The sequence below is a fragment of the Trichosurus vulpecula genome, chromosome 6 (assembly GCF_011100635.1).
Source record: "Trichosurus vulpecula isolate mTriVul1 chromosome 6, mTriVul1.pri, whole genome shotgun sequence".
Taxonomy (NCBI): Eukaryota; Metazoa; Chordata; class Mammalia; order Diprotodontia; family Phalangeridae; genus Trichosurus; species Trichosurus vulpecula.
In genome coordinates, this window is record NC_050578.1 from 260,633,278 (window position 1) to 260,652,169 (window position 18,892).

At 37.2% G+C, this 18,892-nt stretch overlaps 3 protein-coding genes across 3 annotated transcripts; 2 read left to right on the forward strand and 1 right to left on the reverse strand.

Moving 5' to 3' along the window:
* The first annotated feature begins 304 nt into the window (after positions 1-304).
* On the forward strand, positions 305-1,234 carry LOC118854048 (olfactory receptor 4S1-like). The gene has a single exon (XM_036764353.1). The coding sequence runs from the start codon at positions 305-307 to the stop codon at positions 1,232-1,234; it is 930 nt and encodes a 309-aa protein (XP_036620248.1).
* Positions 1,235-13,428: 12,194 nt separating this feature from the next.
* On the forward strand, positions 13,429-14,376 carry LOC118853201 (olfactory receptor 4C46-like). Its single transcript, XM_036763205.1, has one exon. The coding sequence runs from the start codon at positions 13,450-13,452 to the stop codon at positions 14,374-14,376; it is 927 nt and encodes a 308-aa protein (XP_036619100.1). The 5' UTR covers positions 13,429-13,449.
* A 3,082-nt stretch (positions 14,377-17,458) lies between these two features.
* Positions 17,459-18,397, reverse strand: LOC118853203 (olfactory receptor 4C12-like). The gene has a single exon (XM_036763206.1). The coding sequence runs from the start codon at positions 18,386-18,388 to the stop codon at positions 17,459-17,461; it is 930 nt and encodes a 309-aa protein (XP_036619101.1). The 5' UTR covers positions 18,389-18,397.
* Between the last annotated feature and the right edge of the window lie 495 nt (positions 18,398-18,892).

The following is an 18,892-nucleotide window of genomic DNA, read 5'->3' on the forward strand; positions in this document are numbered from 1 at the left end:
TTTGGAGCTACAAGAGAATATAAAATCATGTAATTCAACCCCCTGGATCACATGACAGAAAACTGGGCCCAAGAGGGTTAAAAATGACATTCCAGAATGTAAACTCCTTGAGAGCAGACTTCTTTTTTCATTTTCTATTGTTTCTCCAACTCATAGAGCATATTTTGCAAACACTTAGTAAATGCTTATTAAATTATATTACATGTTGGTTACTCTTCATTTTCTTCAGTAAATGGGTTTTTTTGCAGTTTTTTGCAGGTATATGTTTGTTTGGATCAATATTCAGTTACAGAGCTGACTATATATGGAAGATCCAAATAATGTGACAGAATTTGTTTTCTTGGGAGTCTTTCAAGGTTGGAAGATGCAGCGAGTGGCCTTTGCTTTCTTCTTAATGCTTTACATCCTGACTATAATGGGGAACCTGCTCATTGTGGTCACTGTAAATCTCAGTGGCTACCTCACCTCCCCTATGTACTTTTTCCTCAGCTATCTGTCTTTTGTAGATGTCTGTTACTCCTCCACCACCACCCCAAAGATGATGACTGACTTGTTCATAGAAAAGAAAACCATCTCCTTCCATGGCTGCATGATTCAGCTCTTTGCTGTGCATTTCTTTGGCTGCACAGAGATCTTCCTGCTCACTGCCATGGCCTATGATCGTTATGTGGCCATTTGTCACCCCTTGCGCTACACAGTCATCATGAACCACAGCAAGTGCCGCATGCTGGTGTTGGTACTCTGGTTTGGTGCCTTTCTGCATTCCATCATTCAGACTCTCCTTACCATCCAGCTGCCCTTCTGTGGGCCCAATGTGATCGACCATTATTTCTGTGATGTCCACCCATTGCTGAAGCTTGCCTGCTCTGATACCTATGCAGTAGGGCTCATGGTGGTAGCCAACAGTGGCATGATCTCATTGATTTCCTTCTTCTGCCTGGTCATCTCCTACTCTGTTATCTTGTTCACTCTGAGAACTCAGTCAGCTGAGGGAAGGCGCAAGGCCCTCTCAACCTGTGGTTCTCATGTTTTCGCTGTATTGCTGTTTTTTGTACCCTGCATCTATATGTATATTCGCCCAACCACCACCCTTAAAGCAGATAAATTGGTCACTTTGTTTAATACAGTCATGCCCCCAATGCTAAACCCCCTCATATATACCCTTAGGAATGCTGAGGTAAAAAATGCTGTGAGGAAACTGTGGAGGCAAAAAGGGAATTTAAGAGAAAAGTAATCTGGGTGATTCAGCATACAGTTAATAGTCATCATACATTTAGTAAGTACCAATTATATCCAGGGACTCTGTAACATTAGAAGTGTCATAAAAATACACAGGGCATGTTCCCTGACTTCAAATAGCTTATAACTTCTTAATCTGATGATTTATAATGTCCATAACAGCAAAGAACAATTAGCAGAGAAAAAACACTTAACAAATGGAATTTTCAGTCCATATTAGTTTGGTTTTTTTTAATATAAGGATTCAAAATATTTTTTAATTTTGTGTTTTCTAAGGATAATCACCTCCTCTGAAATTAAATGGTCTTGGGAAAGAGAAATGCAATCTCTTTTATGATTGATATCTATTGGTCCGTAATCAAATCATTTCCTAGATTAATATGTTAGTGCATTCTTAATTTAAGTTGGAGGGGGGAATCATACTTTTTGTAACTGTTATTAGTCTTCATGGGAGAGTTTAATAACTTACCTTGTTGTTAGTTTCATGAATACAGTCCATTCTATATTATCAGATTTGTGGATACTGTGCAATATTTTAAAAAAATTAATTAATTATTGATTATTAACACCACTAATTGAATCCATTTTTATTTATCACCAAATATTATTCTCTTTGCAGGCATCTAAGTGATATAGTAAGTAGAGTGCCAGCCCTAGAGTCAGGAAGACTCATCTTCCAGAGGTCAAATCTGACCCCAGATACCTACTAGTCTTGTGACCCTGTGCAAGTCACTTAACTCTTTTGACTTCAGTTTTGCCATTTGTAAAATGAGCTGGAGAAGGCAAGGGTAAACTACCTTACTAAGGAAACTCCAAATGGTGTCACAGAGACAGGCATGACTGAAAAGTCCCTGAAAAACAAGATAATAGTTTGCAATTTCCAAAATATTTGACAGATATTAGGCCACTTAGTCTTCCCAAAAATCTCATAAAAGAAGAAGAATAACTGACATTATTCCCATTCAACAGTTGAATAAATGGTATTTCTGAGAGGTTGTGTGACATTGCCACTTTCATCCTGCTAATAAGTGGCAGAGATGGAATTTGAATCTCTATCACCTCATCCGGAGCCTCATGTTCTTTCCATTATTCTGTGTCGTGTCCTTTCAAAAACTCCCTATTTGTATTATACTAATATACTAATATAAGTTCTACTAAGTGCTTTCCTCAACAACAGTCAGCTAAACAAGGTGATTGCTGAACCTGAAGAAACAGGCTTCTGAGTCTACCTCCAAGATTCCTACGTAGAGTTTCTATTTCATCTACTAGTGGGGAAACAGGGCAGCTAGGTGATACAGTGGTTAGAGCTCTGGACCTAGATTCAGGGAGACTCATCTTTGTGATTTTCAATCTGGTCTTAGATACTTACTAGCTATGTGGCCCTTGGGAAGCCACCGTCTGCCTCACTTCTTCATTTGTAAAATAAGCTGGAAAGGAAAATGACAAAGCACTCCAGTATCTTTGCAAAAAAAACTCCAAATGGGGTCAGGAAGAGTTGGATATGACTGAATAAATCAAATCAAAAAGGTAGGGAAATGAGTCTGAGATCCCTGGATAAACTGTCTTCAAATTTTGGGGCTTTAAGATTTTTTCCAACTCTAAAACATTTCCCCCACTCCTTACTTATATTTAAAGTTCAGTTTTCTTTAACTCACATGCTGTTTAACATTGTGCCTTCCAGAGCCATGCTACATAAGCCTACTCTCACTTCTATGTTGCATAGTCCATCTAGTATTTGAAGCCAATCATCATGACCCCCTAAATCTTCTCATTGCAAAAACTGTCTTCCCCCTTCTGTGTCTATGTGTATGTATTTGTATTTATGTGTATATGTATGCATATATGTTTATATAGGCTTACAACCCTCTAAGTGTCATCTATTACTCTTTCATATGTCTCAGGCAAGGACTACAAATAGAAAATAAGGATTCAGAATTGAGTAGTGGGAGTAAATCTTATTATGCTTGGCAAACCATGTATACATATCAACAATGCCACACTGCCTTCTACTAAGAGTCTATCACTTTAAGTCTAACATAGCCCTGGTGATGTCATAGGACAAGATTGATGGGATACTACAAACTTGGGAGAATCACAACTGCATGTAATCTGAATGGCAGTGGGATTACCAACTATGACTTGCACATGAGAAGTGAAGTAAAAGATACCAACAAGGGCATGCATGATTGGGTAATGGGGTGTGCAGTAACAGGAAATGGACAGATGTGGGCTACTGGTACCCTTTTATTTGTAGTGAGGTGAATGGACCTATTGGCCACATCATGGGCAGTTCTAGGCCCTATTAAAAGAATCACAGAAAGGCATTTGGGACACATAAAGTGCTCAATGAATGCTTGCTGATTGATCAATCATATAATCACAGATTCAGAACCATCTAACTCTCTAAATAAGATGGACCCATGATGAAAACTTTCTTTCTTTTTTTGGTAGCAGTACTGGAAAATTACTTACATGTGTACATATATATATATATATATACACACACACACACACATATATATACACACACACATATATATATACACATACATACATATATATATATGCATATATATCATAAAGTTAAGTATACATAATATGTGCATATACATATTATACACAAATATGTATATATTTTCTCCTATTCCAAAGGAGTAAAGGTGCCCCCTTTTCTCCTTTAAATATGTAACTATGCCTCAGCATATTGCCTTGGAGACTTCTGGCACTTAATATAACATCTAGATGGTCCAGTAGATGAATCATTGGACATGGAATCAGGATAAACTGAGCTAGAATCCTGCTTCTAAGACTTTCTAACTGTGTGACCCTAAGCAAGTCATTTAACCTTTGCAAATTTCAGTTCCTCATCTATAAAATGGGTATTCTAATGAACCTACCTAATATGGTTGTTGTAAGGATCAAATACAACTACATACTTAAAATCTTAAAGTTCTACACAGGTGTGAGTTATTTAATTAATTTTAAAAACTCCATGTGGACCAACTTCATGTCCTCTCAGTACAGAGAGAGCAGGGGTTTGGACAACTTGTCAGCAAGAGATTAAAGGGGATCCTTTGATGGCACTGAATGCAACTGGTGCTGATTTGCAACTCTATGGCCCCTATGCAGTTCTGTGTCACAGTTCCAGGACAGAGAGGAGAGCTTGTGATCAATCACAAGGCAGCAGGGACACTGAATGAACTTCTGTGGCAGAGAGGAAGGCTAGTGCTAGTAGCTGCAGGACAACAGAAGACCTGGCCATAATTTCAGGACCAATGAGAGTGCTACCATTAGTTGCAGCAGGGGAACAGGGACCTTTACAAGGTAATGACCAGATCAAAGAACAGGAGAGCAGTGACCACACCTCTCTCTGGATCACACCAATTTGGAAGCATTGAAAACTTGTAGACCTTAAGAACTAGCTCAGAAAACAACAAAAAAGCCTGAAGCTTCCTACCAAGCCCCAGGGGAGCAGAGCCCAACTTTAACATAAAGTTCAAAACCACGAAATGAGATTGAAAATGAACAAACAACAACCACAAAAGAATTTGACAATTAAAAATTAACTGTTACAGTGGTAGGAGAGACCAAGATTCAAACTCAGAAGAATACAACAATATGAAAACAGCTATGAGCAATACCTCAAAGGGAAAAATAATAATAATAAAACAAAAGCCCAACAAAATTTTCTGGAAGATATTAAAAATTATCTTTAAAATAAAATAAGAAAAAATCAAATAAGAGTGATGGAGGAAAAGTTAGGTAAAGAAATGAAAGCAAAAATAAAAATTAATAAAAGACAACAGTTTGATAAAAAGAGGTACAAAATACTGAAGAAAATAAAACCTCAAAAACAGAATTGGCCAAATGGGAAATAATAAGTACAAAATATACTAGTGAAAATAAGTCCTTAAAAAGCAGAATAGGCCAAATGGAAAAAGAGGCACAAAAGCTCACAGAAGAAAATCATTTCTTAAACTTAGAATTGGGTAGGTGGAAGCTAATGACTCCAAGAGACATCAAGACAGAGTAAAATAAAATCAAAAGAATGAAAATAGAGAAAAATATGAATATTTCATTAGGAAAAGAAATGACCTAGAAAACAGATTGAGGATAGATAATTTAATTTACTATCTGTAGTCATACGAACCAACAAAATCAACACACACCCATACCCTCTGTCTACACATACACCTTCTAACTCCCCTAATAATGATAAAGTTCTTAGAAGTTACAGGTATCATCTTCCAATATAGGAATGGAAAGATTTTAACTGTATTGTCTCATAATTTTTCTTTAATGTTTACCTTTTTTATGCTTCCCTTGACTCATCTTTGAATGTCAAATTTTCTATTCACCTCTGATCTTTTCATCAGGAATGCTTGCAAGTCCTCTATTTCTTAAATGTCCATTTTCCCTTATGGACTATATTCAGTTTTGCTGTGTAGTTTATTCTTGGTTGCAATGTTGATTTCTTCTCCTTCTGGAATACCATATTTGAAGCCCTCCACTTTAACATGGAAGGCACTAAGTCTTTTGTGATCCTGACTATGGCTCCATGATATTTAAATTTGGTTAAATGGTTTAGAATTTGGCTATAATATTCCTGGGAGTTTTCATTTTGGGAAATTCATTTTTGCTATAGCAAATTACAAAGTGGGATCATTTCAGAAAATGATGGGAAGACCTCTATGAACAGTGAAGTGCACTGTACTAGTAAAAGGAATTTTGTAGCTATGATCAACTGTGAAAGACTTAGTTAATATGATCAAGATAATGATTCAAGAAAATTCCAAGACTCATGGTAAAAAAGCATGTTCTCCATCTCTTGAGAAAGATTGATGAACCCTTAGTGCAAATATATAATGAGAATACTGTGTGTATATACACATATGTCTAGTCTGCTCATTCTTTTGCTTTCTTTTTTGGTGTGATATTGCTAATATGAAAATGTTTTTCATAATTTCCCATGTATAATTCATATGCAGCTTATTTTCTCAGTGGGTGATGGAGGCCAAGAGGAAGGGAATTTGAAAGAATTTTTTAAAACAAGTAAATAAAAAAATTAACAATTTCAAAACAGAATATGGTAGGTGCTATATAATATTGCAACTATTTAAGTTTTGTTTTGTTTTTGTTGATTTAAACTTGGCTCAATTTGGAATATTGGGGATCTGCTAAGGCCAGATTCCCTGTCACCCACATTGTCAAATAAGATGATCTGGGCTATTTAGTTGGCAAACATTTCTGACTGGGGAGGTTAGTAGTCCCCATGAGAGCTTCAGAGCCAGTGTGGCTAGGCTGGGTCCTGGGAGAACCAATTTGACATAACCTTGAAGAAAAAGAAGGGGGGTTGCAGTGATGGGGGGAAGAATGTCCACAGGAAAAGTGGCTCTTCTGGTGCTAGAGCACACTTTCCCTTTATTAGTCACAGAGTTGGACAAAGGACAAGCTCTCTGAATCCAATGCAGCAGAGAATCTTCGTGGAACTTTGAATCAAGTATTCTTGGGTCCACAACTGCCAGCACCTGGAAATGGGAGGAGGAATGAATAGGTGAAACAGATTATGACAGTACTCACTGTTCCCAGTAGTAGTTCTTCAAATTAATCTTTCAGTTCCTTTCTTTTCCCATCTTGACATATTTAATCACTAGAAATTGAAGCTTTCTTCCCCTATCCAAACAAATAATATGAAATGTTTATTTTCTATTGTTTCAAATATTGAGCTACTGAGAAATATCTTTCTCCTTCTGTGTTCTTCCTCTACACCTTTTTCTGTGATGTACAGCCTGCACACTGTACTGAGAATCAGGAGGTTTGGGTTCTGGGTTCTGGTTCTATTCACATTAACTATGACTAAGGGGGTGATATGTCACTTCCATTCTCTGGGCCACAGTTTACTCACTTGTAAAGTGAGCATATTGAACTCAATGAACTCTTAAGTCTCCTGTAGAGCTCACATTCTAAGCTTCCAAGTATCATGGAAAGTCTTGAACTTGGATTCGTGAGACTTGTGTCCAAACCTCACCTTTGAAATTTATCAGTTTTGTGGCCTTCAGCAAGTAACTTTAACTATCTGAGCCTTACTGGACTAGATAATGACTTGCTGGAGATGTTGCAGATGCAAGGAAGGAAGGAAGGAAAAAAGCATATATTAAGTGCCTACTAAATGCCAGGCGCTGTGCTAGGTACTCTACAAATAACATTGCATTTCATCTTCACAACCCTTTGTGAAGTAGGTACTATTTTTTTTATTTCTGTTTTAGAGTGGAGGAAACTGAGGCAAAAAGAGGTTAAGTGGATAGCACAGGATTGCACATCTAATAAATATCTGATGCTGGATTTGAATCCAGGTTTTACTGATTCTAGGTCCATTCCTAGCTGTCCTAAAAAGGGATTCTTATTTATTCCAATTTTGGATAAGATGACTGCTAAAATCCTATTAAGTTCTGAGAAACTCCAGGCAAAACTACATAACCTTCTCAAGGTTAGTTACACAGCTAGTTAGGGAAAATCTTGTTGCCACCTTTCTAAAACTTTTACATCCCCTTAAGTAATCTCTATTCTAGATTAAGCAATTCCATTTCCTTCAACTAATCCTCACGTATCAGGATATTAAGGAATTTCACCAACCTTGTTGCCAATCTCTGGATCCTCTCCAGTTTATCAATGTCCTTCCTAAAATTTCTGGCTGAAAAGCAAGATTCCTGAGGAGGTCTTACTGAGAGAGTAGACCAATACTTGTTGTACCTGGGAACTGTTTCTCTCAAGACAGCCTAAGATTGTATTTCTTTGTTGGAATGTTATCTCTCGTTGGTGATTCATACTGAGCTTCCAGTCACAAACTTCCAAGCTTCCCCATCATCACCACAAAGGCTAACTAGTCCCAACTTCCTTGCACTATCTTTTTACCCAAGTTTCTATGAGCTTCAATGTCCTAAATGTAAAATGAGAAGACTTCCATTGATCAGGGAATATTAACATGGAGTCTATGAACACCTTGTTTTAAAAATCTTCTGTTAACTGTATTCCAATATAATGGGTTTATTTAGTAACCACATGTACTTTATATTATGTCTTTACAAAATTATACTGAAAAGGTATCCATAGATATTACCAGGGGGTTGGTGCAGGGGAGGCGACCCAGATTTCATGCAATTCAGTCTTAACAATAACCTGTAAACAAATAAAATCTCATCAGATTCATGTCAGCCAGGGAGAGGGTGGGTGGGTTGGAGTTTGAGAACTTTTAACACTGAGGAATTTTAAGTCATTTGAACTGGAGATATTAATTACTGTTACTGAAGTATTTCCCTCTTTTATTGGGCCAGCTATATTTTTGCTCTTGAGAGGGTTTTAGGGGAAGGGAAAATGGAGACCTCTACAAATTTACCACAACCTTTCATTTTGTAAATTGTTTCCACTCTTCCTCCCTTCGTTCCTTCCTTTCTTCCTTTCCTCTTTCTTCTATATCTTTGCATCTCTGTCTCTGTGTGTTTCTGTGCCTGTCTCTCTATCTCTCTGTGTTTCTGTCTCACACACACACACAAACACACACACAAACACACACACACACACACACAGTGGTAAAAATTTCAGCTACTCTGACCCCTGCACCATGTGATACATTACGGTGGCTTAGGATTTGAGATTTGTGTGAAAATGGGGGAGAGAAAGGAGAGAATTATATGTGGGTTTTAGGGGGAGGAAGGGGTAGTAGTAAGACCTGAAGAGTTTGTGTTGAGGGTATTGTCTCTCTTTCTGCTTCTGCCACTGACCTGGCTTGGGCACCAGTAAGGGCAAGGATTGGGCTAGATGACCTTAAAATCTCCTCTTCTGCAGATGCTTATCAGAGCCTTAAGAAATTGGCTCGGATCTCTGATCTGCCACGTCCTCCTTGAGTGACCCTGAATAAGTCAATGCTATTCTTTGGGAGTTCATTTCCTCGACCATAAAATGAAAGATTACATTAAATATTTTGCATAGTCTCTTGCTCCAAAATCCTGATATCTCTGTGCCCAGGGATCAAAATGAAGAGAACAGGAAATATCATCTCAACAAGAACAGTTTTGATCCTTGCTCCCTGACTTTTCCTACCTCTCAATTATCTTTAATCTTTGCACGGGTTGTGTGGAGTTAGAACTACATAAAAGTACTTTATTTATCTGTCTCTTGTGCCTGAGGTGACCATTGCAATTATCCTGGTCCCCTATTTCTGACTTTTGATTCTTGTCTTAGCCCTATTACTCTATTCCTTTTTAGAGTCAAAACAAAAAGGGTCAAGTTTAATTAATTGTGGGGTAGTGGACAGAACACTGGGTTTGGCATAAGACCTGTTTTTCTACCGTGACTTACTGTCTATTGTATAATACTCCAAACAACCTCACCTCTAAAACTCTCAGTTTCTTCAACTGTAAAATGTGAATGATACTATTCACATGGCTGTGGTTGGACTCTACTACTGCCTACCTCACAGGTGAGCAAATAGTTTGGGTTGTTTTGGTTTTATTTTGAAAATTAAAGCACTAAAGTAATGTGAGGTATTATTTTTTCTATGTCCTCTGTATGTACTGAGGCAAGCCGGTGCCCCTCCACATGTCTCCATATCCTTAGCTGAGGCAGTATGGCATAGTAGAGGCCAAATGATAGAATGAAGATAGTGCTGAACTCTCCAACCCAATAAGAATTTATTGGCTGCTTCCCACAGGCATGCCACTAAGATGAGAATAAGCAAATTGGGTTCAGAGGAAACAGTTTTAATGAAAAGTCAGAGAACTTTAGAACTTTTAGTTTGGTCTAGGATGGTGTCTGTGATAGGAGTTGTGAAGCTAGGCGATTAGAGATGGTGAAATGCAGTGGAAAGAAAGGTGAACTTGGAAGCAGAAGAGCCTTGTATAGAACCCTGATTCTTACACTTGCATGAGCAAAGACAGGTTATTTTTATGTTTTTATTCATTTTATAAAATATTGATGATGTTGATGATGATGATGACGGTGACAGTGATAATGAGGGTAGTCATAATATATGTAACTACTTCTCATTCCAATCTAGACCCTGAAAAATAAAGACAGGGGCCCTAGGTTTGGGACAGTCCCTGCTTTCTCCTAAATGCACTTGAGTTTACATGCTCCACATCTGTGAAGCTCAAGTGAGATAAAATATGGAAAGTGCTTTGCAAAACTTTAAGGACAATGCCACTGTAAGCTTTTATTTTATTCATAAAATAACCTAGGGTTCATTTCTGCACAATTGAAAAAGTGGGGAAACTTGTAATAGGATATATAAAAGAGACATTTACAGAAAAGGAAATAGGGTTCATAAAAATGAAGAGCCAAAAAAAGAATCATATATACGTGTGATTCTGAAATGCAAAATATTAAGTCAGAGGACCTACAATCAACTCCTTTGTGATCTTGGGGAATTCAATTAGTGTTTCTGTATCTTGTTTTTTATCTATCAAAAGATAATAGACAATATTTACACAATTATTTGGATAGATTTTTGGATATGTATAAAACATGCATATATTTGGATATACATATTATATGTGTGTATGAGAGCATGTATGTGTGTTTGATAGTATATGAAAACATATGCACACATTTGCTCACCTGTGAGCAAATATGATAATATATATGTATATATACACATATATGTGTATGTGTATATATATATATATATGTGTGTGTGTGTGTGTGTGTGTGTGTGTGTATACATATATATGTATATAGTATTTGTATATATCCATGGGAATATGACATGGGGAAACTGAGGCTCAGCAAGTAATTTTGGGTCATATTGAACAAGATGATCCCTAAAACTCTATCTACATTTGTGACATGATAACTTACATTATATTGTAAGGACAGGAACTCTTTGGCTCTGAGGGTTGGGTGGAGATAGTACACTAAATCTTTTGCAAGATTGTCATTGATAGATGAAGTGCAGGCAGGCAAAAAAATTGTGTGTGTGGGTGTGTGTTTGTAAGAGAGACAGACAGACAGAGACAGAGAGAGACAGAGAGAAAGAGAGAGGGAAAGACAGAGACAGAGACACAGAGAGACAGAGGGAGACAGACAGAGATAGAGAGACTTAAAGAGAGACAGAAAGAGAGACAGAGAGAGACAGAAAGACAGAGACAAAGAGGCAGAGAGAGAGGGAAAGACAGAGACGGAAACACACACACACACACACACACACACACACACACATACACAGAGATAGAGAGAGAGAGAGAGAGAGAGAGAGAGAGAGAGAGAGAGAGAGAGAACAGAGACTGAGACAAAGATGTGGAGGGGGAGAGAGGAGATTTACCATTCAATGTGCTTCCTAGTTTACAATAATATTGCTAATTACTCTCTCTGTGATCTTTATAACATTATATTTTGTGATATATAAAGTGAGGCCATAAAATTGCTAAGACCTTTGCTAGCCCTAAATCCTTATAAAAATAATGTGTATTTCTATTGCACTATAGGCTTCACAAAGCCTTTTCATCACAGAACTTGTGTGAGATAAATTCTTTAAATGCTGTTATCAGCATTTTACAGTGGTAGAAACTGAGCCTTTTTCTTATGAAAAGGATTAAAAAGGAAACTCAATAGATTTGGAAAATTATATTAGGTCTCCAAGTTACTTGCTAGGTGTGTGAAAAAGTTACTGATTTTGTGCAAATGCACATTTAGTTTAAAATAAATGTTACAAATGCCGGAGATGGTAACTAGGAAAAAGAAAAAAAAGAGCTTTATTTCAGTTAGGGCTGTGTTTATCACATACCATAGAGCATTTATTTAAGCTGAATGTATTGATTCCCCTAGCCCTTTTTTGACTCATGATCAGTTGAGGAGGCTGAAAGAAACACTACTTGGTTACCCACCCAACAGAGCCTGGGAGCGAGAGCCTGCCCAGCTGCTCTCTTTCTAATATGAGACTCTGTCAGACAGTGGTTAACTATGCATAGATTGATACCATTGGAGGAATCTTCAGTTTTCTTGTGTTTTTTTTCTCTGTCAATTGTGGGTTAAAACGAACTGTCTCTTGACTAGTGCCCAAAGAGACTTTCCGGGATGGTCAGGAACACAATGAAAAAAGCTAAAGGAATCTCATTTGGGGAGTCAAGTAGAAAAATGATTCTCATGTGGCCTGTCAGGAAGATTTTAATAGTGGAGGTTGAAAAAACACATCAAAGCAAAAATAACAGAAATACTGTTTGGCCAAGTGGTGGTAGAATTGATTTTAGGACGAGGTTGGATGGGATAACAGAAGGAGCATTGGTTTGGGAATTACAGGACCTGGATTCAAATGCCACCTCAGAGGTTTATTACCTGTGTGACCTTGTCATGTCATTTAACTTCTCTGGGCCTCAGTTTCCTCTTCTATAAAACTAGAAGGTTGGACCAGATGACCTTTGAGGTCCCTTCTAATCATTGACATAGATTCCTCATGTATAAAATCCCACAGAATATTATATGTTAACTGTTCAGACTGGAAATTTTCTATAGAATCTTTATAACATTGTAATAAATTCATACATATATATGTATATATATATATATATGTATATACATATATGCAAGTATGTGTATATATACAAACACAAATATATTCATTTATAAATATGGGTACATGGTCATACATGTCTACATATGTCTACTTGCATATACTATCTATAAAAATACATTATCTATAGTAGGTTATATATGTATATATTTTCCATTTTCTATAGATAATGGGATCCTCCATCCCACACAGCTTCTCTCTTTGATACCCCGGACTGTATTACTTTTACTCTAAAACCATCATTTTGTTCTGCATTCCTCACATAGGATGATACATTTATGAGTGGAAGGATCTTCAAAGATCATCTAATATAATTTTCTCATTTTCACATGAACAAACTGAGGCCCAAAATGGAGACATGACTTGCTCAAGCTGGCTTAGATGGTAAGTAGTATAGCCAGGATTCTCCTCTCCCTTGCCTTTTGACTCCAAATCCTTTACATAGTCAACTACATCCTCCTCCTCCTCCTCCTCATTTAACAAGGAAAAAAAAATTGGAAAAAATCATTCTGTTATTCTTTATCGAATTTGGCAAAATCATTTTGGCTCCCAGAGGTTTCTTTTGTGAATTAAATTCAAAGTGTCAATAGTAACAATGATATTTATTTTGCAGACTTCATGAACTACTCATCTTAACATTGAATAAAAACATGCAGAATATGAGGAATGTGACAGAATTTATTCTTTTTGGGCTCACTCAAGACCCTTGTTTGGAGAAAATTGTTTTTGTCATGTTTTTCACCATCTATATTATAACCCTGGTGGGTAACATGCTTATTGTGATCACCATTATTTTTAGCCAAACTCTGGACTCCCCTATGTATTTTTTCATTGCTTTCTTATCCTTCATAGATGCCTGTTATTCCTCTGTTACAGCCCCCCAAATAATCATCCATTCAGTGTCTGCAAGCAAAACTATCTCATATGAAGGCTGCATGACCCAGCTCTTTACAGAACACTTGTTTGGGGGTTCAGAAATCATTCTGCTTACAGTTATGGCCTATGACCGCTATGTGGCCATCTGCAAGCCTCTGCACTATATGACCATCATGAGCCGCCGTCTGTGCATCCTCCTTGTCACGGTGGCTTGGACAGGAGGCTTTCTTCATGCGCTGATCCAGCTTCTTTTTACTTTCCAGTTGCCCTTCTGTGGTCCCAATGTTGTGGATCATTTCATGTGTGACTTGTACCCATTGCTCAAACTGGCCTGCACAGATACCCATATCTTGGCTCTCCTGGTGGCTGCCAACAGTGGGGTCATCTGCATGCTAAACTTCCTAATGTTGCTTGTTTCCTACACAGTCATCCTGCTGTCTCTGAAGTCCCACAGTGCTGAAGGGCGACGTAAAGCTCTATCTACCTGTGGCTCTCACATCACCGTGGTTGTTCTATTTTTTGTACCCTGCATTTTCATGTATATGCGCCCTCTGACTTTCTTCCCCATTGACAAAACTGTAGCTGTATTCTATACTCTCATTACCCCTATGCTAAACCCTTTAATCTATACTCTGAGGAACAAAGAAGTCAAAAATGCCATGAGGAAGCTCTGGAACACAAGGGTGACATCTGGCAACTAATGAATGCTCTGCCATGAGATAAAATTGTGGATGTGAATCGAATGGGACAAAAAAATAAAGATTTTTCTGATAGTCTTTGGAGAAGTATTGAGTAAAATTAATAGTCGATAGTACACTATGATTTATTAGAAGCTCACAATGCACCAGGCACTGTGCTAAGCATTGAGGATACAAGGAGGGAGGGAGGGGGCAGTGGAAAGGCAAAATATTCCTTACTCTAAGGGAATATTCTAATGGGGAAGACAAAAGCATTAGGTTAACAGAAACATGGGAAGACTTATATGGACTCATAAGGAGTGAAGAGAGCAAAAGCAAGAGAAATAGAATAACAGAAAATACTGCGGATTTGGCAATTAAGTGATAACCAAATTAAAGGATTTGGAGGAGACAGCTTTAATTGAGTGATGAGGTCAGAAGCAGATTATAGAGGTTTCAGAATTCAATTCAATTCAAAAAATGTTGATTAACCAGCTACAATAGTGCCAGGCATTGGACTAAGCAGAGGAGTTACAAGTGGAACTATATCTCTTCACTTTGTACCTTTTGTATACACCTTGCTTACTCCTGCATTCCACAGCTCCCTCACCTCTACTTCTTTGAATCCCTAGTTTTCTTTGAATGCTCAGCTTAAACGTCTTCTCCTACATAAAACCTATTATCCTCCCAGATTCATGCAACTTCCCTGAAAATTCTATTGTATGCATTTTGTATATATTTTATATGTTCTATATATGTGCATATTGTCTAACAAAGCTAGAAAGTGAACTTACTGAGGATAGAGATAATTTCATTGTTGTATTTGTGTCCACTGAGACACAGGTACACAGTTCTTGGTATACAGTAGCCCATGATTACTAACACATAAATGCATTTTTATTGGCTAGTTGATATCCTTCAAAAGATTTACTAGTGAATTTTTTAGTAGAATCATTCCCAATAATCTTATCCTTTAATGAACTATCCTTTATATTAAAGAGTCAGGTAGGTCACCACATTGGAGAAGGAGAAAGAGGAAGGAAGAAAAATAAGGAGAACACTGACACATATCACATACACACACACTCACACACACATACATATATGTAGACATATATGCATATGTATATGTATATGTACGTATAGATTGATGAGACAGATCAATCAGTAGACAGATACAGTTGTCTCCCCCATTTGAGGACAAGAGGACAGGAACTGGTTTTGTTTTTTCCTTGTATTCCCAGCACTTAGAAAACTTCCTCTCAGGATATGCATTTTATAAATATTTTGTTGAATAATTCATTGATCTAGTTGAGTTTCACCTTCTAGTTATACATCTAGCAATGTACGCAAAAATGTCAAACTGTGCCTATAATCTTAGATTAACCTTTCATGATACCAGCCTACTGACTGAAATATTCCTAGCTTAGGCCACCAATGAAATTATAGGGCTTTAGATCAATTCAGTTGTGCCTTATATCTCTATTTACCCTAGCAGGAAATCCTTTATAAACCTATCCCCCTTTCCCACAGTGTCTCAAGTTCCTGTTAGTAATAATTAGTCAAATTTACTCAGAATCTGTTAAAAATCACAGAAGGTTTGTTTCCCTGAAAACTTTTATTCACCAATATTTTGTTGTAAATAGCAATGTGAACTACAGATTAACTTTTACGCACATCTTGACACTCCCTGGCAGTCACTCATAAAAGACAAACAAGCAAAAAAAATATTCTGAGTGATCAAAAGAAATAGACATTTAAAATGCTAAGTAGGTAATTGGTATATATACACACACACGCATATACATACACACATATACATATATATGTATATGCATATATATGTATATGATAGAATGGGAAGTAGAGTTATAGGTATATTTCAGATCTAGATTTTATCTATTTCATCTTAAGTCAAAATTACTCTCTCCTACTTCTCATTCTCTTCCTCACCCATGAAGCCAAATTCGCCGGTGCTGTGCCTTTACGCTATCTGTTCTGTGTGGTTGGATTTCTCCACCTCCTTATATTCATATCTTAGTATCATTGGCTTCCTTCAAGTTTCAAATCAAATATTGCTTTTTGATGGGAACTATCCTGGTCCCTCAGACTGCTGATGCCTTCCTTTCTAATCTAATGCTTTCTACTCTTTATGCTGTTTGTATCATATATGTGTGTATATGTATATGTGTGTCTATATTTAGCATGTGTATATATACACATATATACATACATATGTAGATATACACATATGTATGTTTATGAACATATAAACATAGATAATAGATGAAAGATAGATAGATAGAGAGATACATAGATAGACAGATTGATAGATAGATAGATAGTTGCCTCCCCCATTGGGATGAAAGTTTGATAACAGGCACTGTTTTTATTTATTTTATTTTATTTTTATCTCCGGTATGGAGAAAACTTCCTGGCATAGTAAGTATTTAATAAACCCTTCGTTGAATGCTTGATTTATTGATCTAGTTTAACTCCATCATTTTTTAGAATGAGGAAAATGATGTCATGGAGAATCAGCAACTTGCTGAGGTCCCTGAGGCATGCTTAAAGCACAGGTATTCTGACTATAGAGCTAGCATTCTCTCCACATAACACACTGCTTCTGTGGGTAATCCTTTGTCTTCTTCTTCAATGACATAAATGCATGCCATATATTTCTAGATTAAGGATTATTCTCCCTTTAAGATACTTCCCTTTCAGATGCAACAGTTTCATACTGAAAGTAACAGAGGAAATAATTTTGCATAAAGAAAAAAATATTTAATCAATTGGTAGAGGAAATACAATATTTCCCCTTCGTAGATGGACAAAATGACTCCTGAAAAGGAGAAAAAAATAATTTTGGCTTACAGTTTGGGAAATTAAGATTCAGATATAATCTCTGATGCCCTATTTCCTTATTTGAAAAATGACAGCAAGAGCCATTTTATTATTAAGTTCATGATGAAATTGTGACAAAAGTCATCTCAAAGTCTTAAAATGTGTAGACATATGAGTTGATATTTTTACCCTAAATCGTAAAGCCCAACCCTTTGTTTCACATTTCATATAAAAATTTCAAGTCATTCTTACACAGTGAAATTTATTTCTTACTTGAAGACACACTTTGGCTCCAGAGCTTCCTCATGGCATTTTTTACCTCTGCGTTTCTCAGGGTATAAATCAGGGGATGTAACATTGGGGCCACCAGAGTATAAAATACAGCCACAGCCTTATCTATGGGCAGAATGACCACAGGCCTCAGATACACAAATATACAAGGCACAAAAAATAAGATAACCACAGTGATGTGAGAGGTACAAGTTGAGAGGGCTTTGCGTCTCCCTTCAAGACCATGAGTCTTCAAGGAATTAAGGATGACAGCATAGGAAGCCATCAAAAGGAGAAAGTTTAACAGACAGATCAAACCACTATTTGCTGCAACAAATAGGCCAAGATTATGGGTATCTATGCAGACAAGTTTGAGTAAAGGATTCAAGTCACACATGAAGTGATCTATGACATTGGGCCCACAAAAAGGCAACCAGACTGTGAAGAGAAGCTGTATTATCGCATGGAGAAAGCCCCCAGCCCAGGCTACCCCTACCAGAAGGCCACAGAGCTTCTGGCTCATAATCGTGGTATAGTGCAGAGGCTTGCAGATGGCTACATATCGGTCATAGGCCATGACTGTTAGCAGGATGATTTCAGCACCACCAAAGAAATGTTCTGCAAATAGTTGGGTCATGCAGCCATTGAAGGAGATGGTTTTCTTCTCTGAGAGTGAGTCAACTATCAGTTTGGGGGCCATGGAAGAAGAGCAAAGACCATCTATGATGGACAAGAAACACAAGAAGAAGTACATGGGGGAGCTCAGAGCTTGGCTAGTGGTAACAGTGACCACAATAAGCAAGTTACCCACCAAAGTTACCAAGTAAATGAGTAAAAACACCAAGAATATTACTTTCTGCATCTTTGGGTTCTGTGTAAGTCCAAGTAGGATGAATTCAGTTACATTGTTTTCATTCTCCATTTATGTTGTCAAAACAGAATGGAACCGAAGGTTGGGGAGTTGCTTTACCTACAAAGAAGATCACAGAATCACAAGGGGTTGTCCAAAAACTCTGATCAGTTGACCATCCACCCTCTTCTTGTATATATTGAAACTGTATCCCCTCCATTGATTCATTTGCTCAAAATTCATTGTGTACTTTTTAAACATCTTCTGTTCACTTATCACTGTGTGAGAATTGTACATTCAAAAACTTTACGTTTTTATTGGTTGCCTATTAAGAGTATTCCATCATTCTGCTGAAAGGTAGCCCCTGAAATTCTGGGCCATCAGAGGAGGTAGGGTTCTCAAAAGATTATTGGTATGAATGTTTCTGGGGCCTTGGCATTGTCTGTGAGTAAAAATTATACCATGATTCTGACAGTTAAAATATGTTTTCTCTTATCTACCTAAGATCTCATCTATCTTTAATATATTTACGATTGATAGTCTTAATCACTATTTTCCTGGGGATCTCTGAACCTC

What these genes read in the sequence shown, in the direction of transcription:
- LOC118854048 (XM_036764353.1), top strand. Translation starts at nt 305, where the DNA reads ATGGAAGATCCAAATAATGTGACAGAATTTGTTTTCTTGGGAGTCTTT.
- LOC118853201 (XM_036763205.1), top strand. Translation starts at nt 13,450, where the DNA reads ATGCAGAATATGAGGAATGTGACAGAATTTATTCTTTTTGGGCTCACT.
- LOC118853203 (XM_036763206.1), bottom strand. Translation starts at nt 18,388, where the DNA reads ATGGAGAATGAAAACAATGTAACTGAATTCATCCTACTTGGACTTACA.